The 25,566-nt window shown below is 34.2% G+C and overlaps 1 protein-coding gene across 1 annotated transcript; it reads left to right on the forward strand.

The window, feature by feature from the left end:
• Positions 1-1,454: 1,454 nt before the first annotated feature.
• pik3r6b (phosphoinositide-3-kinase, regulatory subunit 6b) lies at positions 1,455-25,566 on the forward strand. The gene is made up of 20 exons (XM_056450977.1): positions 1,455-1,613; positions 4,289-4,368; positions 5,031-5,135; positions 8,115-8,206; positions 8,343-8,411; positions 8,626-8,758; positions 10,702-10,771; positions 11,562-11,745; positions 12,980-13,121; positions 13,206-13,292; positions 16,041-16,428; positions 18,356-18,446; positions 20,129-20,242; positions 20,637-20,747; positions 20,911-21,025; positions 21,116-21,186; positions 23,647-23,737; positions 24,201-24,256; positions 24,361-24,464; positions 24,604-25,566. Exons 2-20 carry the CDS (start codon positions 4,356-4,358, stop codon positions 24,755-24,757), a joined length of 2,190 nt encoding a protein of 729 aa, XP_056306952.1. The 5' UTR covers positions 1,455-1,613; positions 4,289-4,355; the 3' UTR covers positions 24,758-25,566.

The raw sequence follows: 25,566 nt of genomic DNA on the forward strand, positions 1-25,566 counted from the left end.
GTGTGGAAAGCAGGCAAATCTTGACCGTGTCCTATCAGCATGCCAGTCAAGTTTGGCAGACGGGAAATTCCAGTGGCAGCATGATAAAATCCTCTCTCAGTTGGAGGATGGATTGGAGCAGGCAAGGAAGAAGGTGAAACAACATTCTGATGGGCATTGCTTTATTCAGTTTATTAGGTCAGGAGAGAGGACTGCAGCAGGATGAAGGAGAGGAGGGGTTCTGACCTCACCAAAGGATTGGGAAATGCGGGCAGACCTTAAAAAGCAGCTTAAATACCCAGAGGAAAAGCACACACTAGCCTCAGACCAGATATTGTCCTCTGGTCTAGAGGCACCGAACAGGTGGTGCTTATAGAATTTACAATACCCTGGGAAGAAAGATTGGAGGAGCCCATGAATGCAAGCTCAAGAAATATCAAAGTCTTATACATGAGAGCCAGGAGAATAGATAGAAGGCCTGGAATTTACCAGTAGAGGTGGGTTGTTGGGGGTTTGCGAGGCAGTCACTCTGGAGAGCCCTCGGAGTGCTGGGAATTGAAGGAATGACCAAGAAACGGCTGGTAGGAAAGGTCACTGAAGAGGCAGAAGCAACATCTCGCTGGATTTGGCTACAAAGGGAGGTTCGGTGGAAAAGCAAACCTGTTGAAAGACAAACCATATCATAGAGTTGTGTGTGTGTGTGTGTGTGTGTGTGTGTGCGTGCGTGCGTGCGTGCGTGCGTGCGTGCGTGCGAGTGTGCGAGTGTGTGTGCGTGTGTGTGCGTGTGTGTGTGTGTGTGTGTGTGTGTTTGAAAGCCCTGCATTGATAATTATTTTACCCGCTATTGTTCTCAGTTCTGTTTCTGTAAGTTTTAATTGGCCAGTAATATGAAACCAGAAGTTGAACACATCCTTATTTAAAGAATGTCAGAACAATGTATGAATGTGTCTCAGTGTAATAATCTAATCAATAAAACAAAATAATTTAATTAATTTGTTTATTCATGATTTCCAGGATTTATTACTACTATTTTTCAGAAACCTATCAGTCACTAAAAACGTATTAGTGGTCATTCAGTACTGGTATGGTCTTATACACAAAAGGATCAGTATGTTACTTACTGTTTCCTTTTCATCATTTCAAAGGCAGTGTAAAACCTTGGTGGAGCTTGGGTTTTGAGCTTTGCAAAGGTGTGATGTCTGCTTTTATTTGCATAGTAAAAGAGATAAAACACACAGCTTAGTGAGAGATCACCTATAGTAGTCTGTGTGGAGTGTGGGTTTCAGAGTGATGTGGGTTTTTCTGCTGTCCACGCTTTTGAAAGATGAAAAAAAGAGACAGCCTAAAAATATCTGCTTGCTTCATTTAGCCACACATTTGTACAGCAGGAAACGATTGGGTCTCGTTTTCAGTCTGTCAGTGTTCAAAAAAGAGACTGACAGCATGTGTGAATGTGGCTGCAGTAAAGTGTCTGTTTTTTTCCTTTCACCAAAGGCAGGCGGTTCCACAGACAGTTTGAGGAAAAGAGCCTTCTGACGGTCAGGATTAGTCAAATATCTTCTGTCATCACTAGAGGAACAGAATTATTGAAGTTTCAGTGTTTCTCGTGTGAGCAGGAGTTTTATGCGTAGAAGGTAAGCTTGTGGGATGTGCTTTTACTAGCATGTATTTCAACATTATTTTTGTATGTGTAATCAAAGAATAAATTATTAATATATACTATTTTCAGTAGGACAAGAGCATTCTTACTAAAAATGGATGTTTAGAATAAGGAATTAAACAACAAAAGTGTGATTTACTAACATAACATTTTGTTAGTTTTAGTAATCCACAGGGAAGACGTATATAAAATTATGATCAAAGCTGTTTGTTTATGTCAGTTAACTTTCATGGTCTGAACTTCTCATTATTTGAGAGTTGAATTCACCTACAACTGCAAACACTGTAAAGAAATTCTTGTTGCCCTAGTCGTCCCAACTTACCTTAACCAAACGAACTAAAATATTAAGTTCAATTTTGTATAACTTAAAAAAATTTTACTGAAACCTGCTTAACTTATTAAAATATGTTACATAAAACAACATAAAGCAACATAAAACATTTGTCTTTACTCTTTGACATATATACATATACATACAGTACATACATTATATTTATATATATATATTGCTTTATAGTGTACTTTATATTTATTTAGATAATTCACCCAGTAATCTTCATTTTCTCAACAGTCAACCGGATTTCTAAACACGTTTGAGTGTCTTTCTTTTGTTGAACACAAAAAAAGATGTTTTGAAGAATGTTAGAAACCAGTAGCCAATAACTTCCAATATATTATGGTGGTCAATAGCTACTGGTTTCCAATATTCTTCAAAATATTTTCTTTTATGTTCAATAGCAGAAAGAAACTCAGACATGTTTAGAACAAGCAGAATCAGAGACAATCCTACGCTCTATGTGGCCCTACGAGGCCTTCTGTAACTTGCGGGGACCTAAGCACTGTGCAAAATCTGAGCGGAGAGCAAGTAAAAGATGGCAGAATTTTCATTTTTGGGTGAACTATCCTTAACTATCCCTTAATATATGGTAGTATATTGCTGTAGTGCTTTATATGCTTTACCAATTAAAATTTGGGAAGAAATCAAAAATGTATTAGCCATGTCATTAAATAACAATTTACTAATTACTGTAAAGTGTTTGACATACAGTAAATAACAAAAGAAATTGGAAGATTTTTCTTCTCTCTTTTAGAAGCTGCGTGTTTAGTTTGCTAGTTTTCGAGACTTTATGATTAGCTGTATTTTATGATTTGAATTTTGTATTGTATTATTGTATTATATTGTGCTGTTGTAGCCGAAATAAAACTAAAAATGTCGTAGGAAATTCTTTGAAAAATTTCTTGCTCTGTTAAAGATCATTTGGGAAATATTAAAATAAAAAAATATACACGGTTGATAATAACTTTGTCTTCAACTATATACTGTATATATACACTATGTACTATAACTATAACTATATATATATATATATAGTTATAGTTATAGTACATAGTGTATATATACAGTATATAGTTAAAGTCAAAGTTATTAGCATATATATACATATATATATATGTATATATATATATATATATATATATATATATATATATATATATATATATATATATATATATATATATATATATATATATATACACACATATGAAGAGTTCCAACTCTAAAACCTCTAAGTGCCATCTGAAATTTCTTCTAAAATTACTGAAATTAGCATTTTTCTCAGGCTGCTATGTCTTGATTCAGTAATTTCATTGTTATGGCAAAGAATAGGCTATTTTCATCGATAATAACATGAAAAAACTGAACATAAACATAAGAGCCAGAGGATAGCAGATATATATATATATGTACAGTTGAAGTCAGAATTATTATTAGTCCTCCTGAATTATTAGCCCCTCTATATATTTTTTCCTCATTTTCTGTTTAACGGAAAGAAGATTTTTTTTCAACACATTTCTAAATAATTGTTTTAATAGCTAATTTATAAATAACTGATTTATTTTATCTTTGCCGTGATGATGGTACATAATATTTTACTAGATATTTATATTACTGTAGTACTTTAGTATAAATTTCGCATTTAAAAGTTTAATTTAAAAGTTAGGAACAAAGTTGGAAACAAACCAAAAAAGTATTAGTCATGTCATTAAATAACAATTTACTAATTACTATAAAGGCTTTGACATAAATAACAAAAGAAATTAGATGATTTTTCTTCTCTCATTTAGAAGCTCCGTATTTATTTTGCTAGTTTTCGTATTTTATGACTTGTATTTCTGAGAATTAAATTTCTCATTGTTTTGTCCCTGCAATCTGTGACATGCAACACAATAATGGTTGAGAAGGTGTGTGTTTTAGTTGTATAAATAAGAATATACAACTCAATGTAGCACATCATTTATGAGAAATAACAACATTTCTCTCGTGCAACATAAAACCCCAGAGGTTTTCACCCTTTTGAGTTCTGCTTCCTGTGCCGAGAACTGTGGGGGTCTTTTCTTCATCCGTGTTGTGCTTTCTAAATCGAAATTGATCTTAACTGCAGGAAATCTCAATGTAGGTGATGGCAGAAAAGGTATATCTTGCTAAAGAGATAATATGATCAAGTTTGATCTAATGTCAGATATATAATTGCTTTTTTTTTTTTTTGCCTTTTTTTTTTTTGCATTGCAAAAGATGCCTTTTCACAGTAGACCTTGAATGTGTGTACACACTTACACAAGTGCATGTTCTCTTTTGTGTGCTTGCAGACATGAAGGAGCTTTCTAACTGACTCATCAATGTCATGTGGATTTTATCTGAGCTGTGAACCCCACCATGGAAGAAACATGTACTAAAAGCATTCTTTCTTCACACTTGTTGCGTCACACTTTTTGAGTTGCATTTTATCGGTTATGTCAGTTCAATGGGGTCAGTTTATGGAAATATTTCTTTCAGAGGCTTTGATTTTGATTTTAAAATGATAATAAAATCATAATATTATTAATATACGGTCATAATATTTAATATTTTTATATGTATATTATATTTAATTAATAATGACAGGATAAATTAATTTTGTCAAAAGGGGAAGTTGCATTATTTTATTTAAAATACGAAAAAGAATCTTGAAAAAGTGCATATATAAAGTTTATTGGCATTATGTTAAGCTGATTTCAACATTGATGATTGAACAGCCAGTTTGATTATACAGACATTTGTAGTATTAAAATGATTTGAAAAGATTGAAGTAATGATCCTGTAAAGTCAGCTTTTTTTATTTTATATTTTTATATATTTCAATACAAAGCAGTCATTTACATTACAACATTATTTCATATGATTGCAGATTTGAGTGTATTTTTGATTAAATAAACGCAGCCTTGGTGAGCATAGGATGATTTTTGATCAGTAGCGTGCTTCTTGTATTTATTTCTTCCTCTAAAATCAGCTAAATCAGCTATTGAACACACTTGTTCATGAACTGAATGTGTTGTGTGAACTGTTTTGCAGTCGGTGGTGTGTCACCAGTTGTGGTTTCTAGTCTCTACCACAATATCTACTCCATCCTCAGAGAACTGGACTGTAAACCCCAAGCGGGATGCGCCTCCAATAAAGGTGCTTGCTTTCTTCAAACTAAACTAAAATGTATTACAAATATATACTTATATATTAAATGTGTATATAGACCGTAGATATCATGTTTTTCATTATGTTCAATGAGATGGTTAATGGTACCTAAAATGAAGATTTTATTTCTCCAAAACCGTCCACTTTTGTAGTTGCCTTTGCAGCATTATTATTTTATTTTATTGTTATTGCAGATCTACATCATATGACAGCTTATGCTAATCACACCTACATATACTGTGGTTGAAGTCAGAATTATTAGCCCCCCTGAATTATTAGCCCCTTTGTGCATTTTTTCCCCCATTTTCTGTTTAACGGAGAGCGGATGTTTTTCAACACATTTCTAAAATATTTTTAATAACTTATTTCTAATAACTGATTTATTTTATCTTTTCCATGATGACAATAAATAATGTTTTACTACATATTTTTAAGACACTTCTTTACAGCTTAAAGTGACATTTAAAGGCTTTACTAGGCTAATTATGTTAACTAGGCAGGTTAGGGTAATTAGGCAAGTTATTTTAAAACGATTTGATTTGTTTTGTTCTGTAGACTTTGAAAAATATATATAGCTTAAAGGGGCTAATAATTTTGACCTTAAAATGGTTCATAAAAAATTAAAAACTGCTTTTATTCTAGCTGAAATAAAACAAATATAACTTTCTCCAGAAGATAAAATATTATCAGACATACTGTGAAAATTTCCTTGCTCTGTTAAACATCGTTTGAGAAATATTTAAAAAAGAAAAAATATAAAAGGGGGGCTAATAATTCTGACTTCAACTGTATATATATATATATATATATATATATAGAGAGAGAGAGAGAGAGAGAGAGAGAGAGAGAGAGAGAGAGAGAGAGAGAGAGAGAGAGAGAGAGAGAGAGAGAGAGAGTGTGTACTGTTCATTCATTTTCTTTTCGGCTTAGTCCCTTTATTAATCTGTGGTTGCCACAGCGGAATGAACCGCCAACTTATCCAGCATTTGTTTTATGCAGCGGATGCCCTTCCAGCTGCAACCCATCACTGGGAAACACATACACACTTATTCACACACACATACACTACGGACAATTTAGCCTACCCAATTCACCTGTACCGCATGTCTTTGGACTGTGGGGGAAACCGGAGCACCCGGAGGAAACCCACGCGAATGCAGGGAGAACATGCAAACTCCACACAGAAACACCAACTGACCCAGCCCAAGCTCGAACAAGCGACCTTCTTGCTGTGAGGCGACAGCACTACCTACTGTGCCACTGCCTCGCCTTGAGTGTACTGTAATAAGTAATGAAAAAATAGATGAAAAGCAATCATTTAAAGTTCATTTCTTTAAGTATACTTAATGCACATTTATAAGTATATTTTATGTACAAAAGTGTGATGTTATTTTTGTACTAGTGGTATACCTGTAAGTATACAATTTCAATAGTACCTGGGACTAAACTGACCCACTTTTTAGTTCATAAATGCACATTTTTAATTACAATTTAAGTGTCACAGCTGCAGATTTTAGTATGCAAATGGTCATTTGTACTGTAACTATTCTATAAACAAATGTGAAATATAAAATATAACTTGTTAAATACTTAAAGCACAGTTTATCGTTTAAGAGATTAATAATTATATTAGTCTTGTAGTTTTTATACTGCAAGTATAAAAGTTTTTCTAAATATGGTTGACCCAAAACATAAGGATTTACTCACTCTCCGGCCACCAAAGATGTTGATTATTAAAATAAACACGCTTAAGGTTATATATACGTACAATCTAAAATGTGGTTTGAGAAGTCTTGGTTAATTTAGCATTGTGCAGCTACCTTTTTAACAAACAGAGAGTAGAAGATAGATGTAGAATAGAATAGCAAGTGCTATAGTTGAAGGATCGAGTGTTAACTTGTTTTTCAATGTAAACTTGTAGCTGAAAAAATATTTAATAGGCTATTGATTCAGTAGTAAACACAACTACAAGATAAATATAGTGAAAATACTTTTCTGTCCTTTTAAGTATATTTTGATTTTAAAAACTTGATTTCAAGTCAAGCAATACTGTAATTTTAAGTTCTTTAAAGAAATACATAAGAAGAACACATTTTTTTATTTTTACTCCATTTTGATAATGAATATTTTTATCCATTTCTCAGTGAATATAGGCAGTGTATTTTGGTGCATTTAAACAAAACAGATTAATTAAACAGATATTTATTAAAATAATGTTTTAGTCACCAAACATATTTAGAAATTGAAAGATAAAACAATTAAAGCAAGTAAAGTAAGCAAGCAAAATATTGCAAAAAAATACAACCCTCAAAATTTCAACTACTTTTTTTATTATTATTAAATTCTTTTTGCTTTTCTTGATTTTTCCTCTTTTTTTATTTGTATTTAATATTTTTCTATAACATACATTTGGGTGTACTAGTTTTTGGACTGTTATTGTAAGTTATTTTGTTAGATAAGCTCGAGATTTGGCTTCAGTACTGACTAATCTAATGTATATGTTATTCAAAATATGAATTTTAAAGAGATTTGTGAGGGGTGTACTTATATATGCTGAGCACTGTATATATTACCATATAAAATGATTCATAATGATTAAATGATTCATAAAATCTGATTTACTACAGTTTGCGGTAGTCAGTTTTCTGGTATTGATGTCATATTTTCATACCCAATAAAGCATGTTCTGAACTATTTTGCACTTAAGCATGCTGGAGAAGATGAAATGCAGAATATAGTAGAAAAGAGAGTCATTTTTCCACTTGTGTTCATTTGTTTGGAATGTCAGAAATCATTAACATACCAATTACTAAGCCACATTATTTTTCATTTGCACTAGATTACCAAAAAAATATGCATCTTTAGTCAAATGATTTATGGAATTGATTGAATTCTGATTTTAATTGTGTTAATTGTTTGTTTTATTATTGCATATATTTCAAAGCTGTCTCATCTGTTTTCCTATAGGCATGTTGAGATGGACTCTTCATAACCGGGTGGACAGAAATCCATCTATCAGTGTCCCTCTGGTCAGGGTTCTGATAAAAGAGCTTGAAAAGGTTTGATCCTCAAATATTTTTTATCCTGCTGTTCCAAACATGCAAAGATTTCACAATAAGAGTCACGGTCATGCTGTTTTTGCTGTGAATGATGAGCTGTTGAATCTTTCTCTCGTTTTCTCTGATTTTACTCCAGGCGGAGAGAATCGATTCCAAGATTCGCATCATTCCTTTACTTCACACACTTGTCTACACAGTCCTGCAGGTCTGACTTCCAGCTTTGTTTGTTTCCGTCTGTGAATGTTTTCTTTGTTTTGTTTTGCTATTGTTGTACAATCACTGATATGGAACACATCTGTAAAGCAGGTTCCCGTCACAGTTGTTATAGTAACCTTGTATCTAAAGGGGAAATCAACATTGGTTTGTTTTTCAGCCATGTGCAATGCATGTTTCTCATCAGGTTCTCTGCTTTATTTCAGTCTGTATTTATTCCTGAAGACCTCTATCGAAGAATATATTTATGCCTGAAACGTTTAGTTCTGTTACCTGCACCATACAGTGCAATCGCACTTGACTATGCAAGACAGATGAAAATGGAGCAAAGTGCACCAGGTAACACAGAAAAAAATAAATAAAAGCATTCGTGGTCATTGTTTTGTATGTCGTGTGATGAAAGGACTAGTGGTGAATAAACCTTTAATTGTTTCGGCCACACTTTACAATAAGGTTTCATTAGGTAATGTACAGTATTTGCTAAGAATAACTTATAATGAACAATACACATATTGTACAGCGGTTATTAACCCTCGTTTGATTTCCTATTGCATTGGTAAAATGCTACTTCATGCTTGTTGACATTAGTTAATGCACTGAAAGTTTACATGAACTAACAATGAACAACTTTATTTCCATTAACTAACATTAACAAACAGTGAAATAAATGCATTGCTCACTGTTTGTTCATGTTAGTAAATAAATGACCTAACATTAACTTATAAAGCTTATTGAAAAATGTTACCGTTAATTCTGTATACCTAAAAATAGTTGCCATCATATTTAGGACAATAATCAATTGATTATATATTACAAGTGAAGCGCCAACATACAATTTAACTGTCATTTAAAATCTTTATGCTTTGCCACTATCCTTCAAAACACTTGGTTTTATAATTTGTTTCTAAAGTAGTTTTTATTCATTTAAATTTATTCGTTTGTCAATTTGTTTACAAGTACATGTTGTTTTCTTTTGACTCATTAAAGGTCTCGTGAAGTGCTTTAAATTGTGCATTTTTATTTGATGTTTGACGTAATCTCAACTGAAAAATGAAGAATTTTTAAAAAGTAGTCAATAGCGTTTTGTTTAACATTCCATTTAGACAGAAGTGACAAACTGCAAGCTTTGCATGTTTATATTGGTTTTATATCTTCTAAACGCAAATTTTGTCAGTGCTTTGAAGCACATCAACTTATAAATTACTAACAGACTGAAACTAACATCTACATTTTTTTATTTTAATTTCATGGGACCTTTAATGAGAATTAAGAAACATTAAAGACATGTTTATATTTAGTAACAGTTTTCTAAAAAACAAACTTGATGCAGATGGATCTTCAGATTTTTTTTCTGGTGACATTTACAGTAATGTACATTTATTATCAGCGGTGGAAAGAGTATTGTAAAGCCTTACTCAAGTAAAATGTAGTGCAAGTAGAGTAAAAAAATCTGCTGTGAATATTACTCAAAGTATGAGTAAAAAGTATAAAAATGTTGTAAATATAAAAACAGTAAAAAGTATATCTTATATTAAAAAGAGTTATGAGTAGTACAGTAACAGTATTATACTGTGAAATGCCTTTACATGCAATTTGTGCGTATATGTGTGTGAAAACATACTTAAGTGAATTAAGTGATTGTCCATAAGGCCATTAGGCCATTTCAGACATCATACATAAGTCATCCAGTTAAAACAGTCTCTGGGACATTGCGTGTGATGCTTTTGGGCGTCTTCTTGGACACTTTTAATCCATTCAGATGGTTTGCTGCATTTATATAGCGCCCATGTCTTGAGGTTGTTCAGTATGATGTAATTAAGTTTCTATGTGTGATTTGATTGGACAGGAATCACAGGACTTTTTGTTCTACTTTAGCCAATCCCCATAGGCAAGAAAAAATTAAGTAGTCACTGCAGGTTGAAGGAAAGTAGTGGAGTAAAAGTACCAATACAGCACTAAACATGTACTCAAGGGAGAGTAAAAGTACAAGTTTTTAAAACTACTTGGCAAATTACAATTCCTGAGAAAACCTACTCAATTACAGTAGTTTGAGTTTTAATTTGTTACTTTACACCACTGCTTATTATACCTGATTAAATTTACTTCTAAAAGAAGTTTTTTACATTGGTGCATCATTTTTGGACATTTACTTCATTCGAAAGAAACAGCATGGGCTCAAACGTGCCCTTTTTGAAACTAGTTTCTTCATTTGTGCATTTCATTCTGTGGAAGTCCCATCATGTCACATTATTCAGGTGATGCTTTCAATTTCTTATTTCCAGGAATACTGTATCAGCGGAGAGTCATTGCTGAACACAACCTATGTAATGATCTTTATCCACTCCATGAGAAGTAAGTACAATATTTCTGTCACATTTTACACTATTCCACTTAATGATTTTAAATGACAGTGTATTAATTATTTTGATGCTTCATTGTGGTCCCTAAAATGAGTCTTTTAACATCTAATTAAATGATCATTGTCCTACATATGCTGCTTTCATGCTGTTGTCACACTGATTGACCTTTTTTTGGGTGTTTCTTCTCAAAATATGCAAAAATCTTAAGCAACACGACTTTGTCAGCATTGATAATATTCAGAAATGTTTCTTGACCACTAAATCAGCCTAGAATAATTTCTAAAAGGTCATGTGACACTTAAGACTTGAGTTATATTGCTAAAAATCAACAAAGATATGTTTAAAATATATTGTAAATGCTATAAATGTAAAACCAGATGTTTCTTTTTCACTTTGTCCTTCCAGTTTTCTTAATCTATTAATAAATGTATAGTCTGATTTAGATCTTATTTCAGTTCCTCATTATTTCATATTATTATTTATAGATGTTTGAGGTAGATTCTTATTAGTGACTGGGAATAGCTATAGTACGTATTTAAATGCTACCCGCATTACCAGCCCACATCGGTCTGTAAGTGAAACCGTAGTGACTCATTTATGACTTTATCATACATTTCTCAGCATTCTCAGATATTTTGCTTCATTTGTGGTATGCATACCTGTTATTTTCAGTCATATGTTGGGCCTTTAAACAAGCAGTAACTGACTATGCGTGATTAGTTGCTTTTTTATCGTCTTTGTATTGATCTTGTGCAACCCTCTCGCTGTGTTTCTTTCATCAGGGTGTTTGTGTTCATAGATCCCGCTGTGTTTCCTCTGTCTCTGGTAAACGCGCTCAAAGCTGAGGTGGAGTGCGGGGATCCTGCTGGGGACCCACTGATGTACAAACGCAGAACTTTACTGCACACGATGCTGGCTGGGTTAGGAAAACAGTGCAGGATTGACAGGCTCACACAGGCTCTAGAGGTTTGTGCTTGCTTTAAGTCATTTGTAGAGCATCACTGCATTCATGATCTACCGAAATTGAGAATATATATTATGTATGGTTCAAAGACAGGACATCACCATGAAATTATAGTACAAAAATGATTGTAAATTGTGATTACAAAAGTGAAGCATTTTTAATATGTAAAAATCATTTGTGCAAAAATAAAAGGTCAAAATACAATCACCAGCCACTTTATTAGGAACTCAATGCATTTAGGCATGTAGACATGGTCAAGACGATCTGCTGCAGTTTAAACTGAGCATCAGAATGGGGAAAAAAGTTGATTTAAGTGACTTTGATTGTGACATGGTTGCTGGTGCCAGACGGGCTGGTCTTAGTATTTCAGAAACTGCTGATCTACTGGGATTTTCACGCACAACCATCTCTTATAGAGAATGGTCCCAAAAAGAGAAAATATCCAGTGTGCAGCAGTTCTGTGGGCGCAAATGCCTTGTTGATGCCAGAAGTCAGAGGAGAATGGCCAGACCGGTTGGAGCTGATAGAAAGGCAACAGTTACTCAAATAACCACTGGTTACAACCGAGGTCTGCAGAAAAGCATCTCTGAATGCACAACATGACTCATATTTTTGTCAAATTCTCCAATTTTAAAATACCAAAGTTGTATAAAATAAAGTGCTGCCATGTTTTCAGCCATGTTTATATTCAGTTTTAGACAATATCATTTGTTTTAAGGCAAAACCAATGTTGTATGAAATCAATAATTGGTGAACCTAATGACACCAAATGAAAGTATTTGTTATTCTGACCAATTGTCATTTCATGATAAAAAGATTTTATTTATTTGACAGTTGAAGAAAATGTTATCAAATCCTTAAAATGACCCAAATATTAACATTTTACTCAAAGCCACACCTAATAAATAAAGAGTAACTGAAACCTTCCAAATGGTCATTCTATTTTTCTATATCTGTACAGGGCAGTTTTTCTCAACCATGTTCCTAAAGGACCACCAGCTCTGTACATTTCCATGTCTCCATCTCTCCTAACACACCTGATTCAGATCATCAGCTCATTAGAAGACCGAAAGACCTGTAATGGGTGTGACAGACAAATGAGACATACAAAACATGCAGCATTGGTGGTCCTCCATGAACATGGTTGAGAAGCACTGCAGTAGGACTTACATGAAGTCTAATTATGATCCTCATAGTCTAAGACGTCCATTAAGCCCTAATTTTTTTTCATTTCAGCATTCAGGTGATGACTTAGAGCTGTACTTCCAGGATCTAGTCTCCCTCTTAGAGCAGAGAGCAGAAGATGGAGCTTCAGATGATAACCAGTACAACACACGGTTACAAGAGATCTACCAAGACATCCTGAGCTCTGCCAAAGGTAGAAATGTCCTCATCACAATCCAATAAGACAATATTGAATCCAAGCTGATGTCTAGTCTTTTAACACTTCTGATCTGTTAAGATCCATCATGTCCCGCATTTCAAGTGGAAACTCAGCTGCCTGGTCCTGAGGTCAGCTTCCACGTGTGGACCAAAGAGGATGAGATATGTGAGCTCAACCACTTTTCCTTCAACAAATGCTTAAAGTGTCTCTAATATGCTTTTTCAGAGCTTTCAAATTTCATATTGGCGTTTTTTTACAATTGGTTTACATTCATACAAGGTCAAAAACACTTTCTTTTTCTCATAATATACACTGCAGCATCAGCTCATTCCTCACAGTGTCTGAAACAAATTGTTCTCTCTTAACTCTGCCTTTCTGAGACTCTACACCGCTTTGGTTTGCCAGATGGCTCAATTTGTTTAGATTGCTTTGCCACTTACAGCTAATAGGAAACCAAACATTCATTACTTTATCTGTATTTCAGCTCTTCTTCAGCAACTGTAAACATAGTAAGGGGTCGTTTACATGCATGTTCTTAACCCAGTTATACTTAACCCATTGCTTCCCACACATAGACTTTACTTTGGTGGGCCGCCCAGGTTTATTAACGGCCGCCCAAGTATATTTGGTGGTGACACACGAAAAATACTATTATTTTCATCCTTTTACACTCCAAGAAAACCAAACATTCTGCGATTGATTAACCAGTGGAAAATGTCTCACTCTGCACGTTTTCTACTGCTGGTTCTGTGAGCGCGAGAAATGTCAACACTCGCATCTCATGTGCTTTGCAGATCCCACAGAAATGCCCCTTTTGTGCCAAAATGCATCCGAACTTAGTTTCTGAATCTCCTAAAATATCCGGGTTTCAGGTTTTACTTTCGCTTTCTAAAGTTGCCGCTATTTGTATGCATTTTACAATATGCATTACGTTTTCACAGCTGACTGCGCATGCACAGCCCCAAGAGAAACATTAAATGATTAATCATTTAATAAACAACTTCAAAAAATTGTACTATATACTCGGAGAGAACAAAATATACTGGCTGCAAAACATTTGTACATCATTAGAAATGGCTAATCAACTAATTTGCCTTGTTTAAATAATCTACACCTTTTATTCTAGTAATTATTTCTAAAGCACTGCTTAACCCTTTCACATGTGAGTTTTAATTTTGAAATTCATTTAAGTTTCATTATGAAAGTAAGTTTTATTTATGAAAAACCCTGTGTGCTTATTTCTATGGCTCAATACGAGCCAGCAGATGTTTTGCAGTAAGGGAGGAGAAAATAAACCTCAATCTTAGATGCTTTCTTGAGGCAAATAATTATCAAAATTCAATTCAATTCAATTCACCTTTATTTGTAAAGCGCTTTTACAATGTAGTTTGTGTCAAAGCAGCTTCACATAGAAGATTCAGTAAATTGAAATAGTGTAGTTCAGGTTTCAGTGTTTAAGTTCAGTTCAGTTTAGCTCAGTTCAGTGTGGTTTAATAATCACTACTGAGAGTCCAAACACTGAAGAGCAAATCCATCGATGCGCAGCTCTACAGATCCCGAACCATGCAAGCTAGTGGTGACAGCGGCGAGTAAAAAACTTCACCAATTGCCGAAAGTGAAGAATCAAAAACCTCGAGAGAAACCAGGCTCAGTTGGGCACGACCATTTGTCCACTGGCCAAATGTCTTGTGCAGATCTGCAGTCAAGGCGCCGGAGGCTGGAAGCTGGACCTCAGCGAAGACTCGTCTGTCCCTGGAGCATCGCAGGAATCAGTCTCATGCTCTCCACTCCTCCATGACCACCACAGCAGCTGCTCAAAATAAGGTCCAGGATAAGGAAACCTTGGGATCATCTCGTCGCTGGTCTTGGATCGAACCAGTGGCGCTGTGTAGTCTGAGGGCCTCAGAATGAGTATCCCCAGGTGGAAATAGAAAATAAAGAGAATAATTAGCGTAGCAATGTGTTCGCAACTCATGCAGCAGAATTTGAAGAGCTACATTCAAAAAACTTGAAACGATAATATATGACACTGACAAAAGCAAATTGGCAAAACATGTCCTTTTTTAATTTCCTGCTTTAACTGAAGTAAAAATGAGTGACTGTATTATTATTGATTATTGTCTTGTTATATTAGGATAATAAATGAGCCATATGTTTCCAGCAGTAGTGACACTCCTTTTTGGTTATTAATGAATTATTGAACATGACGATTACTGAACATTCAAAAAGCTGATTTTTGTGAGTAATCGGCATATTAGTGTGCATGTAAACATGCTTGGTGATACGAACAGTATGGGGTTTATTTGATCAGAAATTGATTTAACTTTTAGAAGTTCATAAAAGAGGATGTGCTCCTTTCATAGCCGAAAAACTATTTGTTGTTCATCTATTTGTAAATCTCTGACTATAGTTAAAACAACTTGTATATTATGTTCATAGTACAACCATCTGCAAATAATACCCACAGTTTTTGATAATTGCACTTAGAACTACTAAATTATCCCTATATTCTGCACTTCCCGCTATTGCACGCCTGGTTAGACCTAAACTGCATTTCGTTGCCTTGTACTTGTACATGTGTAATAACAATAAAGTTTAAACTAATATATTAAAAGAACTGTATCATTTTGACATGTTGACAATACAAATCAGGCTTCAACTACATTGTTTGAAGGTCAGAGTGTAGACATTATTTGCTGGCATCCAATAAACATCATAGACTGACAAAATGTAAATGTGTGACGACTCTTTTCAGTTCAGACAGTTCAGAATCACATCATGCAGTTGTATCTTTAAAGCTTTGCAGACCTTTCACAAGCTACAAACATCTGAAAAAGCATAATGAGGCACTTTTAAACAGATCTGCTATTGCGTAAGGTCTCAGTGCTTTAAATACATTATTATTTGAAACAGGGAATGAGCTGGTTAACTATGCCCTGATGGTTCCTGCCGACCGAAGCTCTGCTTACCTGGACGAGGACGATCTGAAGCGTAACTCTGTCATGTCCACCGTGTCCACAGACAGTGGCATTGAGGGAGACATGCCCATCAGTGAGCTTTCTTCTCTGATGATGGACCTTCAGAGCAGTTCAGATGACCAGAGCAGATCCCAGTCTTTCTACAGGAGGCCGTGTGTGCGGTGGCCCAAATCAGGCAACAGAATGACGCTCATGATGGAGGCCATTAAGGGGAATGGAGGATGTACCCTCACTAAAGAGGAAAGAAACCTGACGGCTCGCATTGTTATAATGGGTGATGACAGAACGTTGGGACGGCTAGCTAAGACTCTCTACACAATACGGTGAGATGCATTATTTTAAGTATAGTTTGATGTTTTCATCTTGACCCTGGACAGCAACAAAGACAAAGAGATTTATGCATGACTGGAAGCTGAGTTCATATGCTTTGTTGTTATAGGATGATACTTGCCCTTACAAAAAAATACTGCAGTTTTTTTTAAAGAATACTGCAGTTTTAGTAGTCTTTGGTTTAGTGGACACAAAAAACTGCATTAAGTAAATTGCAGTACTGCAGTACATCTACTGCAATACAACTGAAGTACTACTACAGTACAAATGCAGTACAACTACTGGAATTCAACTGAATTACTACTACAGTGCAGCTACTGCAATAGCACTGAAGTGATACTACTACTAAAATGCAATACAACTACTGCAATGGTACTGAAGTACTACAACTACTATTATACAGCACTGCTACTGCAATACAACTGAAGTACTAATACAGTACAACTGCCATACCGCTATTGCAACACAACTGAAGTACTTCTACAATACAACTGCAGTACAGCTACTTTCCTGCTCGATGGACAATGGTTTCCAAATGAGGTTTTAGTACTTCAGTTTTTCGGTTTCAGTATTGCTGAAGAACTACCACAATATATTGTATTGCACTTTTCAGAAGTATAACTATCTACAGAAATACATCTACTATACTGCAATACATAATAAAGCTAAAGTGCACTTTTAATACTTATGTACCTAAGTGCAATATATATAACGAATCACTATATTGCCCCGCTCAGTTTATTTAATGTTACTTCAGTTGTACTGCAGATTTTACTGCTGTTGAACATTATTGCATTGTAGTTGAACTGTGTTTATACCTCATTGTACTACAATTTTGCAATTTTAATTCTTCATTTTTGCAAATAAACTCTTTAAATTCTAATAAAAAAATTTATTGAATCCAAAAAACATTCCTGAAAAAAACTACTAAAATATTCTTGAATATGTTGAAGAACAAACCCCTGGGAACACAAGTGGAGTACAGTTCTTACCACACCATTGGCATATTAAACTACAGCAGCACAAGTGCTGTAATAATGGAGTTTACTTGTTTTGCTCCAGTATACTGTAACTTATACTGCTGTTGAACTTTATTGTATTGTTTATACTTCATTGTATCGCAATTTTGCTATTTTTACTTATTTTTACTGCAGTTATATTTCTATGCTGCAGTACTGCAGTTGCACTACAGTTTTAATTTAATTTACTGCAGTTATTTTTTGTAAGGGAGGTATTTTGTGGAGATACAATTATTTAAATATCTGGAATTGGAGGGTCAGATTATCAGAATCTGATCACTTTGATTCACAAAGTTAATTTTTGTAATTTCCAACATATACAGTAAATGTGCAATTTAAGACTGCTTTTTGGTGTCCAGGCTCACATATTTGAAAATCGGAAATCTGCAGGTTAAAAAAATCCAAATTAAGTTCTTATCCATGCATTTTACTAAATAAACATTAAGTTTTTTAATTTAAAAAACATGTTCATGAAACATGATCTTTACTTTGATTTAAGTCATAAAATGAAAAATTCATACAACGTATTTTGGGCTCATGCAACATAAGGCTGATTTTGTAGTCCAGGGTCACATTTGAATACATTGAATACATTATAAAGTGTATTTATTCCTTTGATGAATTAGCTTCTCTTTTTGCATACTTCAGTGTCACATGATCCTTTAGAAATCCCTCTTAAAATACTGATTTGATTCTTAAAATGATTTCTTATTATTAGCAATATTGAAAATACTTATGGTGCGTAATGTTTTTGTTGTGGATACTGTGAATAGCCTTTATTAAATATACTGTAGAAATATTTACTGTTACATTTGGTCACTTTCATGCTTCTGAAGAAGAATAAGCTAAACAAATTCTGAACATTTCTAAACAAGGACATTTATATCTTGTTCATGCTCAGGAAAAGGGAGGCACGGCATCTGCTGCTAACAAAGAGAGTGAATATGGAGATGTATTACATTCCAGTGACTGACCAGCCACCTTTAGTTCAGGTAACAGTTTTTTCAGTTTTAAAGAAAAAAGGGATAATTAGCTGTGGATTCTGTTCTATGGATAAGCTGCACTCTTTGTCCTGAAAGACTCTAGTAGGGGTGTGCATTATTTATAGCTTACAAATATATTGTAAAATTGCTTGTCAATGACTTTAAAAACACTGATTGTGTGATGAAGGCTGTTAGAATGTAATTAGAATGACCCTGTAAGGCTGTAATTCAAGTCATGAATGCAAACAACATGCAAATAAGTGCATATGGAAAATATTGACTGTGTCATGGCAAATAATGTTTATTTATTTATTTATTCTATTTTATGATTATTTATTATTTGCAAAGATTTTTAAACAAACTTCTGTGACTTTTTTATGGTATTGAAAAATTATGAATTTAATCCATTTTACAATAAAAGTTTCTACAACAAATTGTGGAAAATGTTAAGTAATATCACAGTAGTAAGAGTAAACCCCCACCCCCTCTAATATCAGTGTGTGAGTGCAATCGCAAATGATCATTTATATCATTACAAATAACACTTCAACGAACAAGTTGATATTGGGTGATTTACATTTTAGACACAATGTTGTCAGTTTTTTTCTGTTTTGTCAGTAAACAACAAGTTTGTACGTCTCAGCAACACTGCAGTGTTTCTGTTGAATTAATCTGTTTTGATAAATCAGTGATGCTTTCATAAAACCCATATAGAAAACTGATATATGCCAATATATGCAAATGATGTATATGGCATCTTGACAAGTTCACGATTGGATTTTTACATATATAAAATCTGTTATATAAGCAAAAACTGTATTTTGTATAATATTAACATTTTTTGTACATGTTAAATATATTTAAATATGTCAGCTGTAATTTTTTTGTGTGTATATATATATATATATATATATATATATATATATATATATATATATATATATATATATATATATATATATATATATATATATATATACACACACACACTGTAAAACCCAGCAGTCAACTCAAAATTTACTGAAAGTTAATTCTACTCATTTGAAAAGAACTCTTAAAAAATAATGTGTTAAAAGTAATGAGTTGACTAAATACTTCATTACGTCAACTTACTGTAAATGGAGTCAGTTCACAATACTCATATGGATTAGTTTTATTAACTCAAATGGTTTGTTGCAATTGGTTTCCTCAAACGAGTTGAGTTGCCTTAACTTATTGGGTTTTACAGTACTCAGTTGGTTTGAGTTCTTTTCATTTACTGAGTTTTACTGTGGTTAAATTGCTTTGTTTACTCAAATGGATTAAGTTCACAGTACTCATTAGGATCAGTTATTAAACTTAAATGGTTTGTTGTTTCCTCAAATGGATTTACCTTAACTTTTTGGGTTTTACAGTGTATTTATATTATATATCAGATTTCCATATAAAAGAACTTTTTTCAGTTCTAAATTATTTGCCCTTTTAAACTAATTGTTTAAATAAATTAATCTAGCCACCCCCTGTTGGCAGTTTTAGTGTCTTTATTTAACCATAAAAAGGCCTCAGCCACCAAAAATACCGGCAGAAAAACACGTTGGACTATTACTATTACTATTGTCCAAAAATTTACTTAATATTGCCCATTCATAGACTCTAGAGCCTTCCATTTAAGATGCACCCCAGTGTCTCACTCCAATACCTCTGTTTTCCAGGAGGGTGTTCCTGAAGACATGCTGACACTAGCAGGATATTTGGGAAGTGTGGATCCCTGGTATGACAGTAACATCAACGGCTTAGGGGCCATGATTCTGAAACTGGCAGAAATGGTAATGTTTAACACTTCTCACTAGTCCCAGAATTAGAAACAGGAATCACCATATCTGGTTCCAGTTCCTCTTTTATATTCCATATTCTTATCGATTCAGCAATGAGATAATTTAACTTATAAATAACTTTAAAACAGTCATTGCAGGACTTTTTTTCCACCTCCAGTCCTTCGTGTTTTAGTATGATTGCATTCAATGTCTTTTTCAAGTGACATTTACAGCGACGTTAGTAACAAAAACAAATATAGAAAAAAAGATTAATAAGAATGAAAGGAAAACATTTTTAAATGATCTACAAATCCGAGTTGAAACTTCTGAAATGTTCTCTATATTCAAGATCAGTTTGATTCCATCAGTTTATTTTAAACCTTCATCTTAATCGGTGTCATTGTAGCAGTCAAGTCAGAGTGAATCTTCACAACCCAACACCTTCCTGCTAGATATCATCTCATACTACACACGAGTCAGCCAGCATCCGCTGCATCTTCCCATCTACTCTGTCAAGGTTAGATTGTGTCACGCATCAATTTTCTTGATTATCTGAGTTTACTGAATGAATGGATGCTTATTTAAATAAGAAATGGTCTTGTTGTTACCAGAAGCAGATCATGATTGCGGACACTGTGGTGTGTTTTTCTGCTAATGTGTGTGTGTGTTGTCGTGTGTAGATCTGCTTCTCTGGCATCAGTTCACCCTCAGTGGAGGAAGTGTTTGTAGCTCAGCTCAAGATGAACTTCCCCGAGGTCAAACACTACAGAGCCACATTTAAAGACACCATCAAAGGTGCCTATGTGTTGTACTATTACTACATGATATGTCTAGATGTCGTTTCATCTGCTTCTACTAAATGTTTGTCATCATGTTGCATTGCAGGTTCAGTGCGTCACAGAAAATATAACCCTCAAGAATATCAGGGTGCTGTCGTGTCAGTTAATTACAGGAAGGTGAGTTTTCAAAACAATATTGGCCTAATTTAGAGCAGTTATTGTCTTTAAGTAAAATGTTTAAATGTTTGTACATCATCAGAATATTTTTAATATTGGAAATTTTACTTTTAATTCCCAACATGTATAATATAGATCTTTTTATTTGTTAGAGCTGATTCAATATACCTGTTCATGAATTACATTGAATGGTTTGTTTGTGAATCAAGTCTCCAGTTAATGATTCACAGATTCAAATGATCCGTTCAGAGTGAGCCTCCAGTTTGTGATTCCCTGATTTAAATGATCTGGTCAGATTGAGTCTCTAGGGCCCAGTGTTTTAAAAGTGATCCAGTGGTATTTTGGATCACGGATTGGATTTAATCTTTGAAATGGGTTTTTTAAAAATAACTGAGGGATTTTGTATTAAGATCAGACCATGTAATCCAGTCTTACATTTGATTTGGATAAAACCTGCTCTTAGAGTTATTTAAAGCTTTGAACTCAGATTGGGATCTATTTGATTAAAAAAAAAACAGGATTATCCTGACCCCATCAGAACTGGATTCAGTTGTGATTTCCTTGAGCTAAATTAACTAAATCATTTTTTTAAAGGTTTTAAAAAGTACTTTTTAAGTGAATGATCACAAACTTAATAATTTCTGATGATATATAAATTCCTTCATATTTAAAGCCTATATGAAGCATGTCACATCTAATGAGATATGGTAAACAACAACAACAAAACAATATCAAAGCAGTATTGTATTAGAACAAACTAAAACATGTTAAATGTTTGTTGATTACAGTGTTTCTGTTTCTTACCATTAAAACAAATAATGGGACACTGCTCGCTGCAGAGCCATTTGAGCTCCAGCGAGGGGGAGCTTGAGCTCACACTCCTCCTCCTGTAAGCTGTTTTAATGCGTACACCCACCCCACCCTTAACCCCAACCCCCAGTGACATCACTCGTAGAAGAAGTGCAAGGAAGGAGGAGCTGGAGCTCAAGCTCCCCCTTGCTGGAGCTCAGCTCTGCCCAAGTGGCTCTGCAGTGAGCACCACTTGGGAGAGGGAGGGGTGTTTGTGTCCACTGGTGTTTTGCCTACCTGTTGTTCTTTGCTAAGCCCGTAGGCTACACTGTTGGTTCCATTTAAGGCTTCGGTAAACAAGATTTGGTAATCCTAAAATTTGGTATTTGGATCACAGTGATCCAACCCAATGTTCATTTAAAAATCTAGACCAATCTGATCCATATTTACTTTTTTGAAAAACTGGGCCCTGTTAATCTGGTGTTAAGTCGTGATATATCGGTGACGTCTGTTTCCGGGTCCAAGCCGCTGCTCATTTGAATTGAGGAAATATTCGTTTATGACCACTTTTTAGACATATCACACATTAAAGTGATTTTATTATAAAATTATGGCACACACAACTGTCTCTGGACTTGCTGCATCACAGACACCAATATTTTAACAATTTATAAAAATTTAATCACATTCTATCCATCTGATATTTGGCAAGGATATATATATGTGTATATATATATATATATATATATATATAGTGATCATGATTTCTAAAAGTATTACGTCACTTTGTAAACGTTTATTATTGACATCTGTTGAGCCTCCCCATACAGTTTGACAACAGCCGCTTCGTATGACGACACACTTAACAAGTGGATTATTCACTGATTCAAATGATCAGAGTGACAGTTTGATCCAAATGAGATATACAGTATATCGTCCTCTGAAGGGTACTTTAAAAGCTCTATATTGAAGTGTCGTTCCAAACCGAAGTGAGCCTCCTCATACAAATGAAGGATTTTAAAAGGTAAAACTGATAGACACTTCATACCCTGCCTTGATAGGTTTCACAAACCTGGCTTATGAATGGATTATTGCACAGGGATGAGCTCTTCTGAATGGAAAACAGTGTAGTATTAAAGATTCTCTGACTCAAATGATATGGTCAGAGCGATTCGTTCGTTATTCAAATGATGTAGTCTAATCAAGTCTCCACAAAACAACTAACTGATTCAATTAACCCTGGTTAAAAGTAAAGCCATTACCATAAAAGTTGGACCTTGTGAACAAAACTGTCTAATGATATTTTTGGGAAATAAAGTCGTCAATTAATGACTCGCTAAGTCAAATGATCTAGTCAAAGCAAGTTTCTTGTTTACTTCTCATCAATTTAAGTGATCAGGTCAGAGCGAGTCTCTAGCAAGGATTCACTGATTCAAAGCATTCAGTCAGAGCAAGTGTCCAGTTCATGAATCTCTAAATCAAAGGATTTGATCTATATGAGTCTTCAGTAAATAGTTTACTGATTCAAATGATCCTTTCTGAGTGAATCTCCAATTAAGGATTCACTGATCTGTTCAGAGCAAGACTCCCATAAATGATTACTTTAGTGTATGAATATTTTCTTTTGATAAGCATCTATGCTATAAATATTGTTGTTTACATTTCTCCCAGGCCTCAATAAGTGACAGAGAACAGGAAAAGGGAATGTCTTTGACCACAAGCGGTGTGATGATCAGTGTTTTGCCTTCCTGCAGAGTCAAAAGTATGTCACGTGTTTATTTAAAATAAGACAATATTTCAGTTGTTTGTATAATGGCAGTCAGGATATTGTGGCAGTGTTGTATGTTTTTGGTGTATGTATTAATATTTATTGATACTAATACATTCCATTTTATATTGAGTTAGTAATAGTGTTGTTATTATTATTGTATGTTTTGTGTTTATTTTATGTTGTATTTATTCATATATTTATTTATTGGTTATTTTAGCAGCTGAAATAAATTATGTTTAATATTTATCCTACGTATGTATAGAAATTTCAGTGAATGTTAATGTTTTTTATATTTTGGTTAGAATTTTGTTAATTTCACTGGCTCATAGCTAAAGAGTCTTATCACTGATCATGTAATTTCCCCAGTAACAAGTTTCCGATGCATATTTTTGCTAAGGAAGAGAAATAATTAATGAAGTTCCTTGTTTGAATAATTGCCACTTTGTTTTTGCAGGTCTACATAGTGTCAATATAAGTTTCCAAGATATGAATCCCTTGAGGCCAAGCAAAGTAAGTGGATGTGTTGACAGAATATCTAAAAGACTGATTTAGTAACTTTTTAAAGTTGTATTTATTCATTTTAAGGAAAATAAAAAATAATATGTTCTGTCCAGCCTTCAATCAGAGCTGTTAGCGTCAATATCAGAGTTCTGGAGAAGCAGACATTCACAGTATGTCTGGATAAAGACCCACAAAAAACATTCAAGAAAGTCCAGAGGTGAACAATCAGATTAAGTCCTTTTATATATAAAACATTAATATCTTGAGCTTTTACTAATAGTCAACATGACCTGTTAGATGAAACATAAACACTCCAGAGTCGTCATGTAAAATCACATGTCATCTTTTGCACACAGTATTGAAGTTTCTCCATGCTTGGATCCGGGATACTGCCAACAAGCGAGTACTAAGTCCAAGTACAGTTTGAGAGAAGGAGGAGAATCACTGAATAAATACCTGAATAAAACTCTCACGCTACCAATCAACACCTTCTGTGGCTCCGAACAATAACATTATGACTTGTTTTCTATGACACAAGCACTTGAGTCAGAAGAAAAACTGAAATTTGACTCCGCACGGTAGCTTTTGAGTGTGTTTTATGTGTGTTCGTTTCCTCTTTTAAGCTCTTGAAATACATGTAACCTCGAGAGGCCATGGCTTCCTGTTGAACTGTGAACAGATATGCTGTTAAGCCTGAGACTGTTTGAATGTGCATATTATCTGTCTGAAGATTGACCTTGATCTAAAGTGCATGATTGTGATCTTAATCTAAATCAATTTCAACATCCTGCAGTATGCACAATCACAAAACATGTTTACACTACTTTTATGACAGTACTGTGTTTGTATGACACTTGGATATAATTTAACACTTTGGAAGCATTATGGTGTTTATTTGATGCTTGCCATTTATGAAAATGGATAGTTCGCACAAAAACGAAGATTAATCATCCTTAAGCCCTGTTCAGATCACGCGATTTTTATTGTCTGTTACAAAAGTCAAATTATGTGATTTGTCTTGACAAATGGCACGGCTAACAAATGTGCCAGATTACACGTTCCTTCACAATCAATCATCCTGGGAGGTCTACAACAAGTGTTATTTCCCAAAGCAGTCACAAGTGTTTTTCCGCGAGTGAGATGGAGAAAATGAAAGCACATCAGCACTGAGGAAAAACAGATGCTCAAGACAAAATAATGACATGTTAAAAAAAAAGTGGTGTTCACTGCAGAGCCACTTGGGCAGAGCTCAGCTCCAGCAAGTGGGAGCTTGACCTCCAGCTCCTCCTTCCTTCCACTTCTTCTACAAGTTATGTCAA

This window comes from Danio aesculapii, chromosome 3 (assembly GCF_903798145.1).
Source record: "Danio aesculapii chromosome 3, fDanAes4.1, whole genome shotgun sequence".
NCBI lineage: Eukaryota > Metazoa > Chordata > Actinopteri > Cypriniformes > Danionidae > Danio > Danio aesculapii.